Below are 24,090 nucleotides of genomic sequence, written 5' to 3' on the forward strand. Positions count from 1 at the left end.
AAATACATTATAAAGCTCCATAGAGCTGAGGGGAGTAGGGTGATAATTATCTTTCAGCCATCATCATCCCAACTTGTCACAAACTGATGCTTTGTCAGGACCCGTTGGCGTCACTTTCTAACCTGATTGTATATAAGAAGTGGATATAGTCATTGCTTTGTTGATAGCTGTTTTGAAGCCTCGAGTTTGGCATTTTGGCTATCACCAAAAGACATTTTTAGGCAAACAAAAGGTTATAATTTACTTTCATGAGCAAAAAACACACTGTGAAAGGGTTAAAGTTGTAAGATGAAAACATGGACAACTCACAGCTTTATGGTCTATTTGACTCTAAATGGGACCATAATTTACTAAATGAACATCATGCTGTATTAAAGCAGACTTGAAACTAGAGATTGAGACCATAAACTCATGTTTACAATGTTTACTGAGGTAATAAATCAAGAGAGAAGTAGGCTCATTTTCTCAAAAACTTCTGTACAATCAGACTTTTTTTTTGCAACCAGAGGAGTCGCTGGCTGTTACAGAGAATGCAAGTTTAAGGCACTTCCACATTCGCTTCACTTTTCAGACCCAGAGGTTGCCCACTGTTTCTAACGCACTGGGTAGCCCAGCGCGTCAAACTAGGACGCTCCATTATGGTCGCGGTAAACACGTGGTTAACGTTAACAAACACACTCAAGTTTAGGCAACAAACCCACTTAGTTAGGTTTTAATAAAACATCATGGTTTGACTTAAAATTACTACGTTTGTGAAGTGAAAGTGAAACTTAATGGTGTGAACACAAAGACAAACAACATGTTGTTGTTTTCACACAAGACACAAACAGCGGCCTCCTGTATGAAAGCCCTCTGTTTGTTGTTATATTCATTGTTAATCTAAAACTATTGATTATAACCTCTTTAACAGAGTGACACATGCAGTTGCAGATGCTTGAGCAGCTGGCAAGCATAACAATTGCTCAATGTTACAACATTCTTGTGGCTCTAATGGCATGATTATAGCTGACAATTTTGAGTGCAGTGCGGTCATAATTTTCCTCATGATAACATTCATAATCTCAGCTTTCTTTTCTTTTTTTTGCTTTCCAGCTTGTGGATATCCATCTGGTCTATAGGTGAAGTGGAGCCATGAAAGGGCAGAGCTGCTGTCTGGTGTGCCTCAGCTCTGTGGCAGAGACTGGCAGGGAAAACAGCGACAATTCAATGTTCCTCTATCTCAAACTGTTTACTCTGTCAGGGATCACCAGCAGCTAGTGCCAGAGATCCCTTCACAGAGAGTGTCAGATAACAACAGCAACAATGACGCAGAGATTGGGATTTTATCGGAGTGTTTCTGCTGTTTTTTTCATGTCATTAAAGTCAGATTCTGCCAGAAGGTATGATGCCCACCTATAACCCAGACATATATATATTGATTTTCCTTCTGGAGATGGGAGTTGTGAGTTCAACAGGGGTGCATGATAATCTTTGAATGAAAACTCAGCGAGGCATCCGTGTTGAACACGAGCCTGCTGAAACGATTGTGTCAGAGTAGCATAAAATCATGGCAATTATTTTCCCACACAGCATTACAGAGCTAACTATGACAGAGAGCTGATGGTGAAAACTTGTCATTTTGCAGGATTCCTCATGAGACACAGCAATGATTAGTGAATACCCATGAGCTTCAACACGACTCCCTCCTCCCTCAGGCTTCATTGTTTGCCTGGAGGCTTCCCAAACAATGGCATCCCCATGGATGTAATTGGAACCTTCCACACTCACACTAAGTCGCATTAAAAGTACCGTTCTCGGTTACAGCTTTCTCATTCCAAACCCACGAGAACTTAAACAGAGCAATCAATCCTTTCTGTGATATTATAAATTATAAAGTGTTTTCACCCTGTATGTGAACTTGGATCACAATGTTCTGCATGTGGTGCCCTGAACATATTTCTCAACAATCTTCCTTTAGTCACACTAGAGGCATGGCTCTAGGGGTGGCTATATCCCTCTGTCGGTCAGTTGGTCCATAACTTTGGCCAGAAATATCTAAAAATAGTAAAAACTTTGGTGATCCACTGACTTTTCATCTAACGCCACAGGTCAATTTAAAAAAAAAAAAAAAAAATGTTGTCTAATATGTTGTTTTATCACCAAAACTAATGATTCCTACCAGCCTCAGTTGTATTTGCTAAATTAGTAATGTTAGCAAGCTAACACACTAAACTTTAAAATGTTATCTCATTAACTTGAAAAATCACATTCAAGAACAGATAATAAAATAATAATTTACTAATAACTAAAGGAAAACAAAGTTTCCTTCATTACAATATCTTTATCAACTGTTATTTAAAGGTGCAGTGTGAAGGATCTGGCTGCATCGAGCATGAGTTTGAAGAATGCAACCAAATGAAACAAGCATGTAGGGCGACTATGGCGGCCGACACTAAAACGTGAAAACGTGAAAACGTGAAAACGTGAAAACGTGAAAACGTGAAAACGTGAATGGCCCTACCTGGTGCCAGTGTTTGGTTTGGTTACTGTAGAAACATGGGGGGCGGCTCCGAGAAGAGGACCCGCTCCATATGTAGATATAAACGGCTCATTCTAAGGTAACGAAAACACAACTATTCTAATTTTCATGTGATTACACACTAAAGAAAACATACTTATTAATATTATATTCCATTTCCGCCAGTAAATTCTCCTAATGCTACACACTGTTCCTTTAACTAAGATGGTGAACACTGATGGTAAACATTAAACCTGATAAACACCAACATGTGTTATCATTTGCATGGTGAGCATTTGAGCATGCTGATGTTAGAGTATACAACCTCACACAGCTGCTCGCGTAGCAACAGACACTTCATCTTGTTTACTTCTTACTTCCTTCAAGAGCTTTCTTGCATTGCTCTCTTCTCTCTCCCTGACACATTCACCTTTTCATTACTATGGCCGCCTTAATGTAAAGTGACGCATTTGTAAGCAGGACTGAGACTACTTGGCATTGAATATGCGATGCAAACACACTCTGTTTTGCCTCAGAAATTACTGACATTAACCCTGATCTGCAGGCGGCCGTGTGCGTAACCTCCTTGAGCTACAACACCCCAAAGACAAGAGCCAACAGGAAACACAGGCGCACAGCAAAGTTCTTGAGGGGATGAATGGAGTAAATATGATGCATTTAGACAAGCGCACAGCACCCGGCAGTAGTCCTCTCCACTGTTTACAGCAGAATATAGGGCAGAGGTCTCATCCAATTACCCACTGACAGACATGATTTCCGTTGTTCATGTATGGCGAAACCTGACTAATGCCTTATTTATGTTGCATAGAATATATATATATATATACAGTATTTTGTATGCAGCAGAGTGACATACAAGCAGCCACACCGAGTCACACTTGCATAGTAATAAGGTAGTTTCCTCTTGCAGGATTTCCAGACAGGTAGTTGGCCTTCATCAAGAGATTCTTGGAGCAGCCTGACAGCGCACCTTTCAGGACGCTACTGGAGTGTGTGACAGTAACCGTCTGTTCGTCGTCATGCGGTACTTCCCTCTCGCTCTCTCCATCGACAACAGTGCTGCTTATCATACTGTAAATGTGCTCTCATTGCACGAGACTCCACAAACTCCAAACTTGCATTTCATTTCTTAATTACTATAAGTCTGTAGATGTTCCAGCGTGCAAGGAGCTTTGGCTGACACTAATTTATTCAAGACTTAGTAACCTTAATCATAGCTAGAACTTCAGACTTTACTCTAACCTGATAAAGACACAGAACCACTTTAGCTGGTTTGGATCATAACTGCAGTGTTTTGGCACCAATTAGGTGCTCTTCACGGTGCACTGGTTTAAAATCCAAGAGAGGTCCCCAAATGTGGCATCCTGCTTCTTGGACCACATCTCTAAAAGATAATACATATTCACACCACAGCTTCCCTGTATAAGAAGGTCTGATTACATTTTTAAGGCACCCTCTTGCATATATTTGCATATTAACTACATAAAGTACTCTCCTTTTTTAAATTATTACTCTGTTAAGATGTAGAAATCCTCTGAATAGTGCCCATTTGTTCTGAGAGGACATGTATATGTAACTATGTATGCACAAAGAATTATTGCAAATCATTTCATTAATTAGATTAATGACCTCATTAGCATTACAGGTTATATCGAATATATCACAATGATTATTGCAGTACATTATGCAGTTAAAGTCTTGTTTTGGTTCTATTACTTAGGAGGTTCATTAGTGAGACAGTGATTGTTTTCTATGTTTCCTTATAAAATAATAAAAGTAATAAATTATAAAAGCCTCCATCCCTACAGTGTTCCTTTAAACCCAAACTGTGCAGCACAGCAGGCAGTGATATATAACATGCTCTATTATATACACAGTGCAGTGATTGCAAAAATGTTCTACAAAAATTAATGTTACTGCACCATATGTCGTCATATGTCAAGAAAAAGTGTTTTGCTGATTTCTATTCATTTCAGTGGCTTGTTTGGCAAACAGGGACTAAAAAATATAATTATTTAATAATTATCATTATTATATATTATATTATTATAATAATGATAATTATGTCATATTCTTTATATTTCACACATTAATGTCCACGAGAGATTCTGTGTGCAGAGCCAGTTTGTTCAGATTTCACAGCATACATGAATTAAATTGCTGTTTTTTCTGAATGTGATTCAACTGCAATTTATTAAATTACATTTAGGAATATTTATTCATATCTCACACTGTCCTGTAACTGTTAATCATTCTTATTCTGTTTTATATTTACTTTTATTATTTTAAATCCTATTTATGTGTCTTTTTTATATTGACTTGCTCTTATATCTTGTCTTAATGCCTTTTATATCTTATGCAATGCACTTTTAATTGCACTTGTTGTTAAAAGGTGTTAAATAAATAAACAATATATAAACTTGCCTTTCCTGAAATCCTATACGGAGCGATTCATGTGCTGAGTTTGACACTAGAAGGCTGTTAGCAGGATTTGTGACATCACAACTATTCAATTCAATTAATTTATATAGTGTCAAATCACACTTTTCATATAGAGCAGGTCTAGACTGTTTACTAGTACTCGCTCGGAAACCAATTGTGGTCCAGTTTGCAACACTCGAGACTAGACTTTTAAGTGAAGTAGTCTCGTGTCCAGAAGATAAACTTTCTATATGAAAAAAGCATATGCATAGTTTCAGGATTTTACAATGACGGAGAAACATACCAGACATAAATTGGTATTCAAAACAGAGTGTTCTCCAATCTCGTACAACACCCCTGGAGGGGATCTTTAAATAAAGAGATGCGTTTATTTGTGCCAACAGGAAAACATTTACGAGGATCCTATTTACAGTTCCCTCAGCTTTCTGCCTCACTTTTAGCACCGGCTTTACACTTCTCAAGGTTCCCTTTGCGACACAAGCTTCCAACAGCTGTCTTACATGACAAACAGCCCATGAACAATATATAACATGTGTGCTTTATATTTACAGCGTGCAGTGTCGATTTGGTTTGAGGTGACTGTTTTGGTTCCTGTGAATCTAATCTGCAACATCTATGTGAAAGACAGTGGACTGCAGTGAGCGCTGATGTTTCAAGGACAAAGGGAACAACTGGGAACGTGAGAGTAGTAATACTGGTGTCTAGCTTCGGGACAAACTAATGAATACGGTATATTTGTGTCAATATCTGTTCAGTCAATATCATCATAATATAACCAATAGAAAGGAGGCTCCACATATATTTACACTTATGAATCCATAAGCTTTACTTTAGCTTCATTTGAGGATTTGATGATATAGGATGCATCATGATGAGCATTATTACGTGTTTCCAGGCATTGAGGAAAGACATGAGACAGCTGGAACATGTGGCAGTCTCTTACTCATGTGTCTGTCATGATTTTTTCCAACATGAAAAGTCCATCCGTACTGTATGTCCCCGAGGCCGCTGTCAAGCTGATCTACAGTAGATGGCATGCAGAGGGATAGTTCAGGATGTACAGTGCACCAGCCCTGCCACTTAGACCAGAGGTTCAGGAATACATGTTATGCATAATGCATATGATGCACGTCGCTACTAGGTTTGGTATAATTTATTTGAATTGTGTTGGAGAAATGTGACTGTTGCAACAAAACCTCGGATACAAAAATAAATGGGGTGTTTTCATACTGTGCACGTGCAATGACATGCAAACAAGGTACGTTGACCAAAGCTGTGTGTTTATTGGTGCTATTTATTAATATGGTTGCTGAAGACAAATTTAAGTATATTTAATACAGAGTTTATCTAATTTAATCATCTCTTTAAACATAATGTTTCTTCTCAGTGTATAGTTCTTTCAAAATGCCATCTAATTCCAAAAAAGAAACACAGATGTTGTACAAACAGCCACCCAGAGGATCTGTGCCAAGCTTGCATTAGGTCCAATTTGGGAATAATCTGGTTCAATTTCTGAAGATGAGAAATGATTCCTGTAGAAGGGGAGTCACAAAGCAAGGAGGGAAATCATAAAAATGCAGGTAAAGTTTTAACAACTTTTAGCTCTTATGGATGCCAAAATACACCCAAGATAAAAAAACAACAAAAAAAAAAACAAATCTATGTTCGTCCGTGTGAAGTGGCATCAGTTTCAATGAAGATCTTGGACTCAATCATCACAATCATTTGAATATGAGTAATGGCTTAAGTGGAATAAGATATAAGAAAACACCGGTACACAGTGTGATTTAATTAAACGTGCGACATCAAACATAGGCGTACATCTTAAGATGCTTTGTCTGTGCTCATCCACTGACTTGGATCTGGTTTGTTCTCTCTCAGATATTTTGAGGCAAACCCAAGTGTGAAGCTCTTCACTATGATTGCAGTGCCTCTCTCCATCCGAGGCTGATTCTTCCAAACTGGAAACGGGATCGACAACTTAGCAATGCTGCACACCTCTAATGCATTCGCTCGTTTGCATTTGTTTTTGCCAACTGATATCTCAGCTCCGAGTTCATCTTCAGTGCATCTCACTGCCGGTAAAAGAAAACCATTGCAATAGCAGTGTAGTCCGTTCAATAGCCAGTGTGCCACTTCATCATGTATCTGCTGGATCAGCAACCCATCTGTCCTACAGCTGATGAGGATTAGTTTTGATTTGAGGCTTTTTTTGGATAATGCCACCCTGAGTTTTAAACAGGGTGTAAATAGCTGTTATTGGAAGACAAATGTTCCCCCATTAATTTTATATAAAAGATTTGTCCTCAACTAACTCAATCAAGCGTCCTCCCAGAGCAAACACACGACTACTGCTCCTTGAATCTACATAGCTGCTAACTTCAATTCACATGTTAACATGTTACTATAACAGCTATCATGTACAGTATGTAACATGTATGTTAACGTACGCACTCCTGGAAGTTTAAATTAATAGTATAACATTTCAGAAAACACACTTTGTTGGTTTTCTTCCCACGAGTTAGATGAGAAGACCCACTCTCAGGTCTGGAGCTGCGAGGCGCTGCCTAGATTAGAAGCATTTTGGTTGCCTGGCAACCTGACGTGACGACAAGATTTCGGGAAGTCACTGCACCCAGCTAGTCCAACTCTTGAGATAATATAAAAGAAATAACCGTGTATTTCTCTAAATGTCCAACTAATACTTTCATGGTGCCTTAAAATGTGGTCGTGTTTACCGTGTTTACCGCGTTTACCGTGTTTACGAGAGGACATGAACGCCCCCCTCTTGTGGTATTCACGACAGTGGAAAGTTTCTGAAAGCTCTGAGTTTACGAGTAGTGACGTGTTTGTTGACGTCAGAAACGGCGGAGGCCATGGAAGTTAATTTTTCGGTACATAACAGGTAAATATATTGTTATTGTAGTCGTTTATTGTTTTTCTTCATAATTTTATAATATGTCTGAGGAAAATGTTGATATTCCCAACGGCCTCATTTTTTTCCTCCGTCATTATGCCTTTGCATTTACTGCATTATGTTACCCACTAGCTAGCTTGCTAAATTGTTATCCTCTGTGGCTCCTAGACGCCGACAGTAACATTAATATTACTGTTGCTTAGCAGCGGTGTTCTTCACGATTTAACCACTTGAACGCCAAGCATATTGTGTACGCAACTTCCCATGTTGTAAACACAAGCTCACGAGTTTCATTTGAAGGCACCATAATATAAAATAAATAACCTTGTACTTCAATAGATGTCCAACTAATAGTTTAAATGCTGATGTTGTCAGGGTAACGGGGAGTGGGACGCAATTGCAGACCAGGGGAATCTTTAAGTTAGCCCCAGAAGGGTAACCAGAAAAATCGCAAGATCCCAAGAAGGGGAGAGGGGAAACGGATAAAGAAAGGCTCCCTACCTTCACTAACATATTTACATTAGTGGACTCAGATAGTGACTAAAACACCACTGCAGAACAGCTGACTAGAGGATAAACTGTCTTAGAAACAGAGTGAAGTCGACTAAAGAAAAAAGACACCGGCCAATAAAAACTGAGCCGGGCCACACGAACCGACCCCACTCTACGGTGAGCAACTCATGCAGATAGGTTCATGTGGTAACTTCTGCAGATTCACACACCTCTACACAGCCAGAACCAGCAACAGAGTGAAGCTCTCACTACCTCTCACAATAAGACAATGAGTCAGCATCTGAGCCCTGGAAACCAAGGCTAGATATCGGCTTCACACACCTCATCCTCACCGGGGACAATTAGGCTCCAGAGCTGCCCCTCCTCACAGATAATAAACCCAACCAGCCCGCTGAGAGGCAAGCAGCCTGACACATGATTTACTACTACTACTACTACTATACTATACTATACTATACTATACTATACTATTTGGTTATTTTTTGTTGTTTTCATGGGTCTACACAATTAATCCTCTCTCATAGAAATTAATTTATAAAAAACTAATTTGCAAACAGCAAATACGTTTTGAAACATAAAGAAGACCACGTTACATTTTATATTTACATAATGCAGAAATGTTGTTAATTAATGTGTCATGCGTCTTGGTGCCACCATGACAAAAAAAAGAAAGAAAAAATGTGTTCAGTTTCTCGTTCTAACGAGAAACCTTTCACGTTATAGCATTTTCTTTTCTATGCGATGTAAACTAATACAATCTCTCGATCTTCTTGTTTTAACACCGTATAGAAATTACTTGTTATAATAACAACTTATCATGTTTTAACGAGATACGTTGGTTTAGTGAAATAAAGAGACAATTCTGTGATGTATATAAAAGACACAGCATACATAAAGTGATAAAGTGAAAAGTTTCTTTTAAAAACGGAATAATTTGATGTGTATAATAACATGAAAATATGTCATAATGACATGAAAAACATCTTGTTAGAATGTGAAAACAATCATGTAAAGATGTTTTCTATGATTTTTTTAGGAAGAATTTCTGGGAGACAGGGTCGACACAATGGGTGGGGCAATATATTTTGATGTGAAGAAATGGGCAACGATTAAAAGTTAATTTTCTAATTGTGGCCTGATTTCAGAAATGTATGTGATCTCATGTGAGGTATTGTTTGGTGAGGGATAGCACATTTCTTTACAAGTGAACTCGATGTGTGCTGCATTTGCAGACACCTACACACACACAAACACACCACACACAGACAACAAAGGTCTAAACAAATGGTAAGAAATTCAAAGCAGCAGATGTAAACAGATATGTTTCATACACAAGATAATACTGCATGTATTCACATCTGTGGGTCTGAGCTGCGACTTAATATCAGAGCTCGTATAGCTGGGAATGCAGCAGCAGAAAGAAATGTGTGTGTTGATCTGCTCGCATGCGCTATTTCAGGAAAAGACAATCCTTCACATTAAACTTACATCTATTATTTCCTCCCACCAGCAAAACAATGCTCACCACGAGAGCGACCTTTCGAACTGCTCTCACGTACAAGGATGCATCTGAGAGAAATGTTCCTCTTTATCATCTGCTTAGCTCCAAGCTTTGAAATATCACTTCTAGCCTCTAGCACTTGTGAAATAAAACTTGATAAGTCCAGTAATTCTTCACCCTTATTGAGACGGGAGTGCATCGCTTCTGTCGCACAAGGTTCTAAATAACAACCACAGGTTCGTGAGCAAAGGCTGATAATGTATTCCTGTGATACCGTGTGAAAAACGCAACATCTCTCTGAGACAGACAAGATGAAGGGAAGGAATCGATAGGCTAGCCATATCATTGACCGTGTGGGGCCTGACTCTTACCAACCCTCCAGTCATTACGGTGTTTCCCTTCACTTTGAATGACATACAGATGTGCTAATTAGGGAGCTGCGCCTTCCGAATGTGCTGAGATTTCCAGATCAAAAACAACAATCTCTGGGAGAGGAGAGGAGAGGAGAGGAGAGGAGAGGAGAGGAGAGGAGAGAGGAGAGGAGAGGAGGAGTTGGAGGGGGATTCAGCTATAATATCACATGATAAACAAGACCCTTTTGAAGTTAACACCAAAGCAGGATTTTTTTTTTACTGTGAAGACGGAAACACAATAAAGATAGAGGCCCTCTCCGGTTCCTCTGCACAACACATAAACAGACTTAATAAACCACCGCAAACCAAGAAATATTAAACGTCAATATATGGCAGGACAGATAAGAACTCTTATAACCTCAGATAGTTGAGGGCTTTCCCCTCGCAGCTTGGGCAGTGGATTGACAGAGTTTGTCTAATGGTCTTAAAGGATTTAGTGGGTGTTTTGGAGTTTACACTTATATTACATTTAATGGATATACGAGAGTCTCAATAACTATCATCTGAAGGGAGAACGCCTCATACAATAGTGCCGTATTAAACGGAGCAATGTATTCTCATGCAACGGTTCGTATAATATCTTAGGAAAAGTTATTCCTAATTTTTCCTGCGTTTTCCTACGAATGTGCATATCAATTTTCGCTCCAGTCTTTTCAAAATAAACTTCTGTCTTCACAGGAAACCACTTAGTTAGGTTTAGGAAAGATCGTAGTTAAGTTACGCCACACTGGAAGTGGCGTTACTTAAATATGAAGTTACGTGACAAATAAATTTAACATTGACTTCTGGTTTCACATGGACATGAACACCGGTCTCCTCGGCAAAAGTCTGGTGTTTTTGACCCAACCACCTACCTCGACCTCCTGCCTACGTGGCATTTGTCGCTGTTTATACTTCCTCGTTCACATTTATGTGGATTATATACAAATTGATTTTGTGGGATGTATATATATATACAACACATGGCTACAGCAGACGTTGTTATAGTAATGTCCTACATATTCGTGAATTTGGGTACATTTTATTAACATAAAAATAAAAGGTTATTGTACCGGCAGTCCCCGGGGACCTCCATGCCATCATAGGCTACTCATTCGAGCGCGAACGGCGTCTTTTTAAAGACAACAGGCAAACAACAACAGAAGAGAAAAGGGATAGAAAGAGAAAGAGAGAACAACAACAAAAGAACGCAAAATGGATTCTCATGGCTGGACTACAGAAGAAACACGCTGCCTCATTTCCATTTGGGCTGAAAAGTCCGTACAAAGGAAACTCGATGATTCTTATTGCAACCGGGAAATTTATGAAATGCCAATGAAAAATAAAACACGTGAAGAATGCCTTCAGGAAAGCAAAGGACTTTAACAGCAAGTCCGGTAGGGACAAGGTAAGCTGCCCTTTTTACGACGAATTGGACAGGATGTTAGGAGACCGACCGTCCTTCTGTCCCGGTGAAGGAGACGTGCGTCCTCATTGCGTCTTGAGTGCGTTCACACCTGTACTGAGAGCTGTCCACTTGTGATCCGATCACTCAGGGCGCATGTTAATACCATGTCTGAACAGGGCCTTAGTTTCATTATTACCACAAATATTCTTGACTTTTCTTCCTTGTGTGAAAGTTTGTTCAATTATTTAAGGATGTGTGCATCTTCAGCTTCAGTGTGGATTTGTGCCAAAAGTTATTTGCATAAAGTCCACGTTGAAGACAAAGTTGTGATTATGCCTCTAAGGAGGTTTAAGCTTTCTACTGTGTGAGTGTGAAAGTGTAATGGCTTGTGAATTTGAATATAATGTTATTTTTGCAGGAAAAAAGTGTGGGGTTAGTTCAGAATGGTTTCATTGTTCTTTTTTTCATTATTGCTCTACAGTATGTGGTTAAATTCATAACTGTAAAACGTGTAGGCTGCTAGGACTGAGTCATCTTTCATCATTCTATATAGCTAACATCCCAGATGGCAATAAAGACAAAAAAAATGAAACAGTGAGAAGGCTACAGGGACGACAACATACACCAGGATGAGTAAGAAGATGATGAAAGCCTCCTAAATATCGCTGGGCTAATTATGAAAGTCTCTTTTTGAGGCTGAGGAGAGGACTGGCTCGTCTCCCACCGTCTTTCCCACATCTCGTCCTTGGCCCCAGTCGCAGGCAGCAGCGTCCGCCTCCTCTCCACACGCAGGTGGACACGTCCCTGCCAGCCAATGGAGACGCACCCCACAGATGGGAAAAAGCAGCTCCTCTCAAAGTTCCCCGGGACCATCCCTGGCACTCGTCCTGCTCCGTTTTATAACGCTCTTCATCCCCACAAAGTGCTTCTTCTGGGATAAATAGGGACTGTGTAAATCAGTGACCTCTCAAAAAAGATCCCACCGCGGGCTCCTCGGCGCTCTCACGGCTCGGTTCATTATGGCACCCGGGAAGTGAAGGGCGCTAACAAAGAGGCTGTTGAGCGTATAGTGACAGTAGAGGTATGTATTCAAATTCATGCAAAAAACACTCCAAAGCAGTGAGTTTCTTTTTGTGACTGTGTGGTCGCTGAAGACTCGTTCACAGGGAGACACACACTCGGTCCTTTTCATGCTTCTTAATAACATGCTGTGCTTTTGTCAAAGCATCATCAAGAGGAAAAGATCTATATTATCCACTTCTCTCGAAGTGAAGAAGTGTTTAAAGGGGGGCTTTAAAGGATACCAGCATGGTAAGGTGGACATCCTCTGTCCAGACTGTTTTGTCTGTGAATCGATTCAGCTTCAGCGTGCCGACATGAAGCATTCATCACTGCAGACTCCTGGCCAACCTCTCAAAGGTTGGATCATATTGTTTTAGGAGACGTTAACAAGGAAATCACAGTCAAAGAGGCTGCAGCATTTAACTTATTCAAACAATCAGTGCTTCCCATAGTATATTACTTACTATGAGGTATTATTAATCAAATACACATCCAATTTTTACATCCTAAAAAGAAATGTTTGGTTATGAAAGACTTGTACTGGTCATATATAAAGAAAGACATTCCTGAATGGATTTTGAGGAGTAGTTTGACATTTTGTGGGGAAAAAGCTTAATTGCTTTCTTTCCAACAGTTAGTTGAGAAGATCTATAAAGAGGCGATGTCCCGTCCCATCTGTTGGACCATCATGGGACCTTATTTTGGAAAAAATACGGTAGTCAACAGTGAGAGAAAAATATTTTTTTGATCCCGTCTGAATTGCGTCATGATATGCAACATATGATGTTGATCAAATTTAACACATCATTTTGCAAGTCAAGAGAGTCGTAGTTTGTTGTAAAATTGTTGAAGTATAAGACTGTGAAAATACGTAATTATAAAGACTAAACACCCAAAAGTTGCATAAGTGACGTCTCTCTCAATGAAGCTACGATGCTTTTGTATTTGGTACTGGGATGTTCTCACACCAGCGACGGGTCTTGCTCATTCTTTCTCTTCCCCGCTGATAAAAAGACCAGGTTTTATCGCTGGATAAAACACATCAGGTAAGATAACGTTTCATTTGTGCCTGGTTAGCTAGGTAGTGTTGGTGACGTATATATTGTGGGACACGAGAGATGTAGTCCACTGAGCGGTTTCACACAAAACTAAAAGACGCTACAACAAACTGAGTCTTTCTTAACTTCCAAAGTTTTGTTTTAAATGGACAAACATGTGTGTGATTCATGGCGCAATTCAAACAGGATCAACAAAAAAATATTTGACTCTCGCCGTTGACTACCGTGTATATCTTTTCTGAAATAAGGTCCCATGGGGTCCACCGGAAGGGGCGGGACTTGACCTCTCTTTACTCATATCTGTCAGTTAATGTCTACGGGATAGCTACAGCCGGGAGATACTTCGCTGGTCCAGTACAAAACAGCCTGTAACACCACAATTAGTTGTTTTTCCTTTTGGCTTTTGTATGTTTTAAACAATCAAGAATGTATGAATTAGTGATCGGCGTTTTTTTTATTTATTTTATTTTATTTTTTTACTTCTGGACAGAGCTGTTTCCTAGTTTTTTCAGTCTTCAAGCTAAACTAAGCAAACAGACAAACATGAGTGTGGTGTCCAACATCTCATCTAACTCTCTTTGGCAGATGAAGATTTCTCCAAACTATTCCTTTAGAATGAGAGCTAGCAATATGATTTGAAAGACTTGTGAATGTTTAAGGAAGACAGAACATATACTATAAAATGCTCCTATGGGGTTTTTGTTGGCCTTTAGTTTGTTTTCTGTTTTAGTTTGAAAGTCCTCTCCTCTTGTGTCTTGTCTTTGTTTGTTTCCCGTCTGTGTGATCGTCCGCTCCGCCCAGATGAGTTCCACCTGTTCCTCGTTATCTCCCTCATTCCCTGTAGTCTCCATGCCGTCCCTTGTCGGGTCGTCTTCATCTTCATGACCTGTTAACTGTTTTGCCTGTTACCTGCCTGCCATTTGGACAGTCTGTAAACTTTTTTGCACTATTAAAATATCATCACTGGATCTGCCTGTCTCTGCTTCTGCATTTGGGTCCTCCCTGTTTGTGCTGCTTCCTTCAACCGTGACAAAGAAGGTGTATTTCAGTTACAGTAAGCGGGTGGATTGTTGTTGTGAGGATCTAAAAATCGTAGCACACTGCAAATTACAAAAACAAGGTCAAGTATAAACTGTCTGATAAATAACTAGTATTTCAGCATTAGTGCGACACAAGGACTTAATGCCTGAGAGATTGTAAGAGGTGCATAGAAATAATGAGCTGTGGCTTCAGCCTATGTGGCTGTGGTTTTTTGGCCTTGTGTCGTATTGTTTTCTCTTTGGGTTAATTGGGATCAACTACTCTTTTATGCTCTTTTATCGTTTCATATGATATTTATGGACTGAAATACATTTCGCCACCCTAACTCCACCCCCCTCCGTGGGCTTATAGCTGGTCAATAAATACTCAATAACCATCTCTCTCTTGGGAAACACTGGAATCAATTAACCAGCATCATTACATCTTTACAATCAAAATACATTCACCAAATGAATATTTCAACAGCTGTACTTATAATGCCATCCTCATACAGTAGTGTGTGATTAGGCTGCATATTCATAAGCAGTGATTCAGTCCTCAGGAGCTCCAGGTGTAGTATAAAATATTCATGTAATGCTTCATGTATGTTGTGACTCATGTGTGAACATTTCCTACATTAGTCATACTGTATGTGTAATTGTTGCACGCAGCACTTTATGCAGCTCTGACCTTTTCAATGGACGGCAGTTCAGGGATGTGTTTCCCATCACAACATGTTGCCGAAACAAACAACTTGATATCCTCTGAGGTTTTAAAGAGGGTTGTTGCGGAAGAGAAGGATTGTCTAGATGTGGGGTGGATTTTGCCTTTAGGGGTGTTAAAGCATGCAGCTCGTAATTCCCACTGTTTAACCAGCTTTACAATGTGATGAATGATTGGGCCATCTGAACAAGCCACTCTGAAGTGTCCCTCAGTGTGAAGTCACAATAAGCCCGGGAGCAGCCAGCGATATTACCAGCCAACCACAGTAGTAGTTTCATTAGAGCTGGGTGGGGACCACTGGAAACCAGATACATTTTTGTGAAATTGAAAAAATGTCACCATTGTACTTTATAAACACAACAATTTATACCAAATCAGAGATTCATTGGCCTGCAGAACTGAAGAGCCCGGCTCCAGCCCATGGATTTATAAAGAGAACTGGATACAGCGTTGGAGGCGGGGCCTCGTTCATTCCTATGAGAGTTGCTCAGTGGCACATGATGCCACAATGGCTCGACTTCTGACTGGAAAAGTACCCGGATCTTCCGGCGATCTTCTGCATCCATTGGGCCCATGGAGCAGGTGCAGTAGCGTCCGCTCTGCACATGGCTCGGTGGCAGGGTCACAGCCGTCACTCTGTTGTCACGGCTTGCTAACTCCGCCTCCCAGCCCTCGCTCCAGTCTCGGTCTGGGTCTCATTCACATGAACGGAGGAAGGGAAATATCTCTGGATTTGGCTGTCAGTGCATTTTATAACTTTTAGGACCTAATGATTTAAATAAGGGTTATTCAAGTGTTCGTACTGGGAAGTTTATTTACCTCAAAAAAAAATTATTCGCTGAGTTACAGACGTCTCTTTCCCAATGTAAGTCTATGGGAAATAGTCTTTTTGGGCCCAATGGCATCACGTGACGGACACATAAGTTGTAGTACCGCCGTTTGGGCACTACGAAAATTACATCAACGACCGCCGCACTTCCTGGGGGCTTGCTCCAGCCCCACAGACCCACAGTTTTAGATGTACACATGCGCCAGTTTAAATGGCAACAAGTGAAAATGGTGGTACAGCAAACGGCATCAAGTGAAAAATTAATGTGACGTTATTTTAAAATGCAGCGCTGACTTTAATTTAAGTTATATTTTAAATTTTGGTCTAATTGACGGTGACGTTATCCCTAACGAGGCGTCATGTAAGTGTATATACAGTATATGTGTGTATCTGTGTTTATGTGTAACATAGACTGTACAGTTTATGGTGTGAAGGCATACAGATGTTTTAGATTGATGTTTATACAGTATTGATTAAAATTCTTCATTTAATACAATACACACACGTTTTATTTAATAAAAGGCTAGAAAAGTGGACTATTATTTTAATAATGTTGGCAGCCTTGATAAGAGTTTAGCAATCTCCGTCCGTCATGGGTGTATGCCTGTTGTCCCTGTCTGTTTGTTACATGTCTTTAATTGTCTGTTTCTGACATGCTTTATTTTATAATTTTTGTTGAAGATTAATCATACGCACATCACGCATAGGTGCGAAGCTATCAGAACAGCGTCAGTAAAGAAAAAGGTATAACGCCTGTACACTTCTCCATGCCACAATATTTTTATTGACTACGTTTCGATCCTGCTTGGATCCTTTGTCAGGTCAAAAAAAAAATTGTAACATTGTAAATAAAGGTTAAATAAAATACAAATAAATATAAAGAAAACACCGTCCGTACGTCTAACTATGGTTCTGGTACTGGCGCATCTGTACATCTAAAACTGGGGCTTTCCGGCTCTGCAGGGCAATGATCTTGCCAAATCATACCAATGTGTCACAGGAGTAGGAGGATACTACAATACCAAAAATGTAAAAAAGAATATATAATACTTTGCTTTGGCTATTCAGATATTTTAGGCAGAACAATGGTGTTTTTGAAAGATCTAGTAAATCAGCCTAAAACCTTTTCAGTTAACACAACAGTGGATTTCCATTAGCTATAATAGTAAACAACTAGTCAACCAACAGTTACAAACCTGGTATCACTGTAATGTGAACTGCTATTATCTGAAAGCAAATGAATTCTCTGTGACTAAAGCATTAGGTACAGCCACGCGCTACACTGCTAATAAAAATGATCTTAATCTGTGTGTGTGAGTGTGTGCGTGAGCGTGTGTGTGTGTGTAATGAATGTGTTTTGAAACCGAATTATACCTACACACTTTGTCTCGCCAACACTCAGTGCATCATGGTGATTATGGCGTGTGAGGGCAATCAGAATTAATTCATTATGCTCAGATGCATCGCCTCTGGCAACCTTTCATACGTGTGTGTAAGTGTGTGCATGTGTGTGTGTGTGTGTGTGTGTGTGTGTGTGTGCGTGTGTGCGCGTGTGTATGTGTGTGTGTAAGTGAAAGGTCAGTTTTCTTTGCAAGGCGTAAATGAAGTCGCTGACAAAGATGATGGATGTATCTGTGCGAATGTTGATGCTTTAAACAGAGAATCAGGTGGATTCTTGCCTCGGCCAAAACTCAGTCCTCCGGCTCGGTAAAATCGGAGATGCGAGGCATTTTCGGTAATTATTTGAATTTGTGGAAGTGTGAAGTGTGAGCAAGTGAGTCTGCATGCAGATACAAGTAGCCTATACACGTTTATCCATCCATAAGCATCAGATTGAAACACTGGATGAATTAAAGGATAACTTCCGTATTTCAACCTGGACCCTATTTTTCCATGTTTTTGTGTCTAAGTGACCAACAGGGACAACAATGTCTGAAATTGGTCCAGTATTGAGGGAGAGCGCCGTGGACGGCAGCTGCTGTAATGTAGCCTATTGGGGCAAGCTGGCACCGTCATTGACGTCCACTAAAAATTAAGTGCTTTTTTTTGCCTCTGACAGGCTGAGATTGTTATTATTGTCTGACAACATTATGGAAAGAGTCTCGCTCAAGGAGAAGTCTGAAATCTGGCGAGGTGACGTGTTGCCGGAAGACAACGGTGGAATAGTAGAATACATCCATGGTGGAAACGCGAGGGCCAGCCGGGCAGAGTTTGTTGTGTTGCTGAGTACAGAAAGCGTAGCTTAGTGTTATCTAAAAGATTTTCAATGTCATGACTGAATATTTAGATGATTTGCACAATGTGGATGAGGTCTTTGAAGAAGGTGTAAGGCCACCGGGGGACTGGTGGTGTTCCTGTGGGTGCTGTGATGCCCACAGAGGAAGACTGCTGTTAAAAAGTGGGACCTGTTGCTGCCTGATTTTCAGATTTCACAACGAGACTTCTCCTTGAGCGGGACTTAGACACAATAACAAAAAGAATGGATCAAGCGAAAGGTAACAAAAATGTTTTATTTCTCTGTAGGGTCCTTTCTATAATGTTGTCAGACACTTATAATAACAAGCTGAGCCTGTCAGAGGCAAAAACAAGCACTTTTAGTTAACGTAACGTTACACTGACGCTGCTCACTTGCCCTTGCAGCTCATTTAACAGCTGCCGACTACAGCGCTCTCCCTCAATACTAGACTGGCTTCATAAATTGTGAAAGGGTATCCAAGTTGAGTTACCCTTTAAGTGTGGGTTTTCTGTGAGGAATAAAAGTTCTTCAAATCGCAAAATATTTGCGAAATACTTAAAACTGCAAAGTCATTGAAATATTTGCAGAAATTACGTAATTACAATAAAAAAAATAACAACCATGAAAATGAAATTCATGACGCCTAAACCAAATCAAAACAAAGAAATCCCAACCCTGCTGCTAGATAAGAACGTCAGTAATGGATTCTGCAAAACTCTGGATTACGATCACTGCTAAAAATAAAATCTTTTCGTCCATTGCCAAAGTTTTTTAAAGTCTCACTTTCTGAAAAAACTGCTCATCGTAACTTTGGTTGAGGTGAGGTAAAAGTTGTGGGGCTATAAGATTATGAGATCAATGAATTTCTTTATTTACCTGAATGGAAACGTCACTGTAGGAGCCTCCAATGACCCCAGAGATGGCCAGCGGGACCTCGTTTTGGACGGGTCTGGAGCCGTCTGGGCAGATGAAGCCTGGATCGTGCACCTTGGTGAGGGAGGCCCTGACGAAATCGAGAGACTGCTCCAGAGCATATGTGTCCTTGGAGCAGGTGTCCAGGATGTGGGCCCCCAGCTGGAGTCCGGGGAGGACGCGATCGCTGGCGTTAATCTCATCGAGTGCCAGCAGCATGGCTTCCAGCCGCTGGATCCCCCTCTCCTCGTTGATCTTACCGCAGTCCTCCGTCCCGTCGCCTTTCTGGTGCACCGGGAACAGGCCTCCGATCACCAAGTCCCCGTCCATGATGATCTCGCGTTTGGCCGGGGGCGGTAATCTGGAGATGTTGGGCAGGACCCCTGGTATCAGCAGGTCCAGCAGCAGCATGTGGAGAGGCCAATAACGGGCAGAAGTGGCCAACGACCGGGGGCAGAGCGCTACACTCAGCATGGCAGGATCAGGTAGCAGCGTTGAGCTGGCTGAAGTAGAGACGAGCAGAGGTTCACAGAGTCTGGAGGCGGATCGCTTTCAAGTCTTCTCTCAGTGGGGGCAGCATGTTTGATATTTCCTGAGTGAATGAGAGGAAACACTAATTACCTAGTTAATCAGGCATGAAGTCTATCTCTCTATCTATCTATCTATCTATCTATCTATCTATCTATCTATCTTTGCAGGTTTAACAGCAGCCATGGGCAGAAAATGCAATTGAACTAATGAGGAATGAAACAGAGCTATAAAACAGAATAATAACATGACCATATGTCTCAAAATGTGCATTACTGACGCCCACTGACAGATTATTTTTTTCGCCTTTTTGTCACTGATTTTCATTAGCGCTATTACTCTCCTTCAGCTTTTCACCCACAGGGTTATTCCAACAGCCTGAGGAATAAAGCAGTAGAAGAGCAGCCAGTTTTATATCTAAACTTTCTTTGCGAGTGTTACTTTACTGTTTTTCTTATCGATTTTCGCCTGAACTTTGTTTTTGTTTCCTCGACCTAATGCGATCTACAGAAATGTTGCAGACAGATAATGCTATTACAGTATTGGACAGTATATAAACCTGAGACTCAGCCTGTTTTGTCAGGAGGCTGAAATTGGGCTACGAATCTTATGAGTGCACTTTTTTGAAGTGAAAACAGAGATTGTTTCTGCGATTCCAGTGCGAAATATAATCACTGCAGTTTTTATCTGAAAGACAAACTCTGCCGAGTGACCACATCAAACATTTATAGATATTTAAGGCGCCTCTCGAGTGAAGCGTAATTTCCGAGCTTACAAACCGAGATATCACATAGATGGCGGTTCTCCTCAATGGCTGGGGTTGCTATGGAAACATGGTGGGTAAAAAAAAAAAAAAAATAAGGGTTGTAAAGGCTGCAGGGAAGTGGGCAGCGAGACATGTATGCTAATATAGATTTCTATCATGTGGAGGTTACAGGTTTAAGGCCTCACCAGGAGTTGTTATGATGTCTGATTAGGGAGGTGGGCCGCTTCAATCACAGAGAGAGGAAACCAATCCTGTTTCCTTCAAACACACTCATTCCTCACATTCATCACACACACAAGTTCAGCAAACATTGATTTAAGCCGCCTTTACATAGACAATGGACTTTTAATGGCTTCTTAGTCTTTTCGGGACTATTATTAACGTCTCTTTATCCTAGAATATGACAGCAGTTTATATCAAGAAAGTCAGAGGGATGCAAAAACTACACATTAAATCAACAGAAATAGTCTGTTAGTGTGTTTTGGACTTTTTTATATCCACGTTCAGATTTTAGAGGAGTCACGCTGGCGAACACACAGAGCTTGGCTGTAGTTTGGACTATACAATGTGCTGCCGCACCCTTCTTCATTAACAAACAGCTTATCAGTGACTTTTCCTATTCAGCCACACCGTGTTGTTGTGAAAACGTGTCACTTGTAGACCCAACTGTATCATCAGTTCTATTATTAGCAGCTCTCTTAACAGTCATTTTATTCGATCTGAGTGTGTTTCCTGTGCTCACAGAGGCAGAAATACCCCACAGCGGGGTGTACAGGTCAGGGGGAAGGTTACAAACCACAGCGTCTGCAGCGACACGTAGATAAATTCATCTGGTCTGTGTGTGTAAGCATGCATTTGAAGAACACCCTGTGACACCACAGTAGCAGTGCAAGCCACAAGCAACAGAGAAAACAAGGAGGAAAAAAGTGTAACGAATGCTGAATCCCTTCCCCTGATAAATATTACATCAGGTTGCTGGTGGGAAACGTTATGGTGCATTAATGAATCCACTATACCCTCCATCCAGCGGAGAGGATTACATGTCGTAATGTGTGAAAAACGTAATGCAAAATGTGCCTTGGACCATGCTGTGCGTCTCGGACGGTAGGTGCAGGTGTTTGATATTGCTGCGCCACATTTTGCCCTATTATTAGAGTCAAGGTGAGAAAGTAACTCAAAGAGTTCAACATTAAGAGTCTAATTGCTCCTCTATGCTGTCTGCCGGAGCAGATGGGGGCTTTCTGGTTGCAAAGACGAGGCCACAGTTTGAATTAATGGTGCAATAAGGAACAGCCAATTAGGCAGGGCTATGCAAACTGGGTCAAAGTGAGGCTAGGTGTCCAGGAGAGCTTCTCAAAACCCTTTAAGGAGTGCAAATAAATGCTATAGAGAGTCTGAAGTGGACACGAAACACATCAGCCAAATATTTGAAACACTTATTAAAAAGGAGCAGTGATATCAGCTCACAACAGGCTCTGCTTAGCTGCAAAGTAGCTCCTATCAGGCCTCGATCACATCATTAAAAACCATCTTGATGTAGAAACGGCTGTCACACTCAGCCGCTGAGAGAGTCACTCGCTCCCCAGATGTCTGAGCACAATATTCCCTCTGAAAGGCAAGTTCAAAAAGAAAAGGCAGTCAGCTTTGAACCGTCAGCTAACGCGTTACTGCTCCCGCCCGGGACAGAGAGGACTTCGCCAGCGAGATGAGAACACCATTTCTGATTGTCTTATCCAAATATAACCAGTGTGTAATGTGTGACTCAGTGCAGAGTGGCTTTCAATGACGGTGATTGGCATTAACAACCGTAATATATAGACATGTATCTATGGAGAAATTCAAATTGGGGTCGTCAAAGTTAATGCGATTGTAACGCAAATTTGTTCTAACGCTACTAATTTCTTTAACACATTAACGATGTGGGGAAGATACTATCTTCCGGAAGATGCTATCATATGAAACTACGAAAACCTAAGGAATCCATCGGTACCAACCATGTCACACTAACTTGTCACGAAGGAGGTTAAATAACGTTTCAAACGTGTGTTAAATTTTTTGCGAGGAAAAACTGTTATGGCCATTTTTAAAGGGGTCCGTTGACCTCTGACCTCAAGATATGTGAATGTAAATGGGTTCTATGGGTATCCACGAGTCTCCCCTTTACAGACATGCCCACTTTATGATAATCACATGCAGATTGGAGCAAGTCATAGTCAAGTCAGCACACTGACACACTGACAGCTGTTGTTGCCTGTTGGGCTGCAGTTTGCCATGTTATGATTTGAGCATATTTTTTTTTGCTAAATGCAGTACCTGTGAGGGTTTCTGGACAATATCTGTCATTGTTGTGTGTTGTTAATTGATTTCCAATAATAAATATATACATAAATTTGCATAAAGCAGTATATTTGTCCACTCCCATGTTGGTAAGAGTATTAAATACTTGACAAATCTCCCTTTAAGAGCCCATTTTGAACAGATAAAAAATGGGAAATTAATTTGTTATTAATCGTGATTGAATATTTGAATCTATTGACAGCCCAAATTAAAAGGCTATTCATGTTTAGAAAATGAGCTGAAGAGACGGTTTGATAAAGACCTATAACCACCTGTTTGCTATTGTGAAAAAAATAAAAAATGCAAAAATCAATGTGTTATTTAACACTATGATGTAATGATCATTGCCGTAACATCACCTCCAGCGTGTAGGCTTTGCCCTCAGGTTTGTTTGGCACACAGCCTTTTGTCGAACACTTGAACGTACACGACATGACATTTAATTTAACATCTAATCCACCACACATGAATCATTAAGCCTGTTGAGTAATAACAGCCTAAACACAGCACTCGTCCCGTGAGACTTATCTGAAATATTGCTTTACAATGTTTGCGTGACAAACACTGATAGGATGATAATTTATGGCAGTAGTGTTTTTTTCACGCTCATTATTGTGACAAACTCCACAAGATGGATTATAGACAAAGTGTCATCTTTTTCCCCATCATTTGTAATATGACATTATAGCAACACATGTTCACATTATCCAGTCGGAAGACACAAGACAAGTGCCATTTGACATTATGACCTTTAATGGTCCTCTAAAGGACGGGGAACAAGCTGATCCAAATCAAAAGACCTTTATTTACTGCTAATGAAAAACAAAAAGAAGAAGAAAAAAAAACAGACGCTATAACCCCCCCTAATGATTTCCATCATTACATCCTCTCCAGTGGGGACACAGTTTATCCCTCCACCTGGACTTGT

The 24,090-nt window shown here is 40.5% G+C and overlaps 1 protein-coding gene across 5 annotated transcripts in view; it reads right to left on the bottom strand.

Annotated features, from left to right (window-relative positions):
• grm2b (glutamate receptor, metabotropic 2b) overlaps window positions 1-24,090 on the bottom strand; it is a 35,095-nt gene that overhangs the window by 8,985 nt on the left and 2,020 nt on the right. For 4 of the 5 annotated variants that reach the window (XM_037771004.1, XM_037770996.1, XM_037770978.1 and 1 more), the window contains one exon: window positions 19,496-20,123. In XM_037771004.1, coding sequence (XP_037626932.1) covers window positions 19,496-20,005 — 510 coding nt within the window. In that variant the 5' untranslated portion in view covers window positions 20,006-20,123. Of the gene's footprint in view, window positions 1-19,495; window positions 20,145-24,090 lie in introns of those variants that run through there. The other variant, XM_037770987.1, reaches the window with a different exon arrangement.

The sequence above is a fragment of the Sebastes umbrosus genome, chromosome 1, assembly GCF_015220745.1.
Source record: "Sebastes umbrosus isolate fSebUmb1 chromosome 1, fSebUmb1.pri, whole genome shotgun sequence".
NCBI classification, from domain to species: domain Eukaryota; kingdom Metazoa; phylum Chordata; class Actinopteri; order Perciformes; family Sebastidae; genus Sebastes; species Sebastes umbrosus.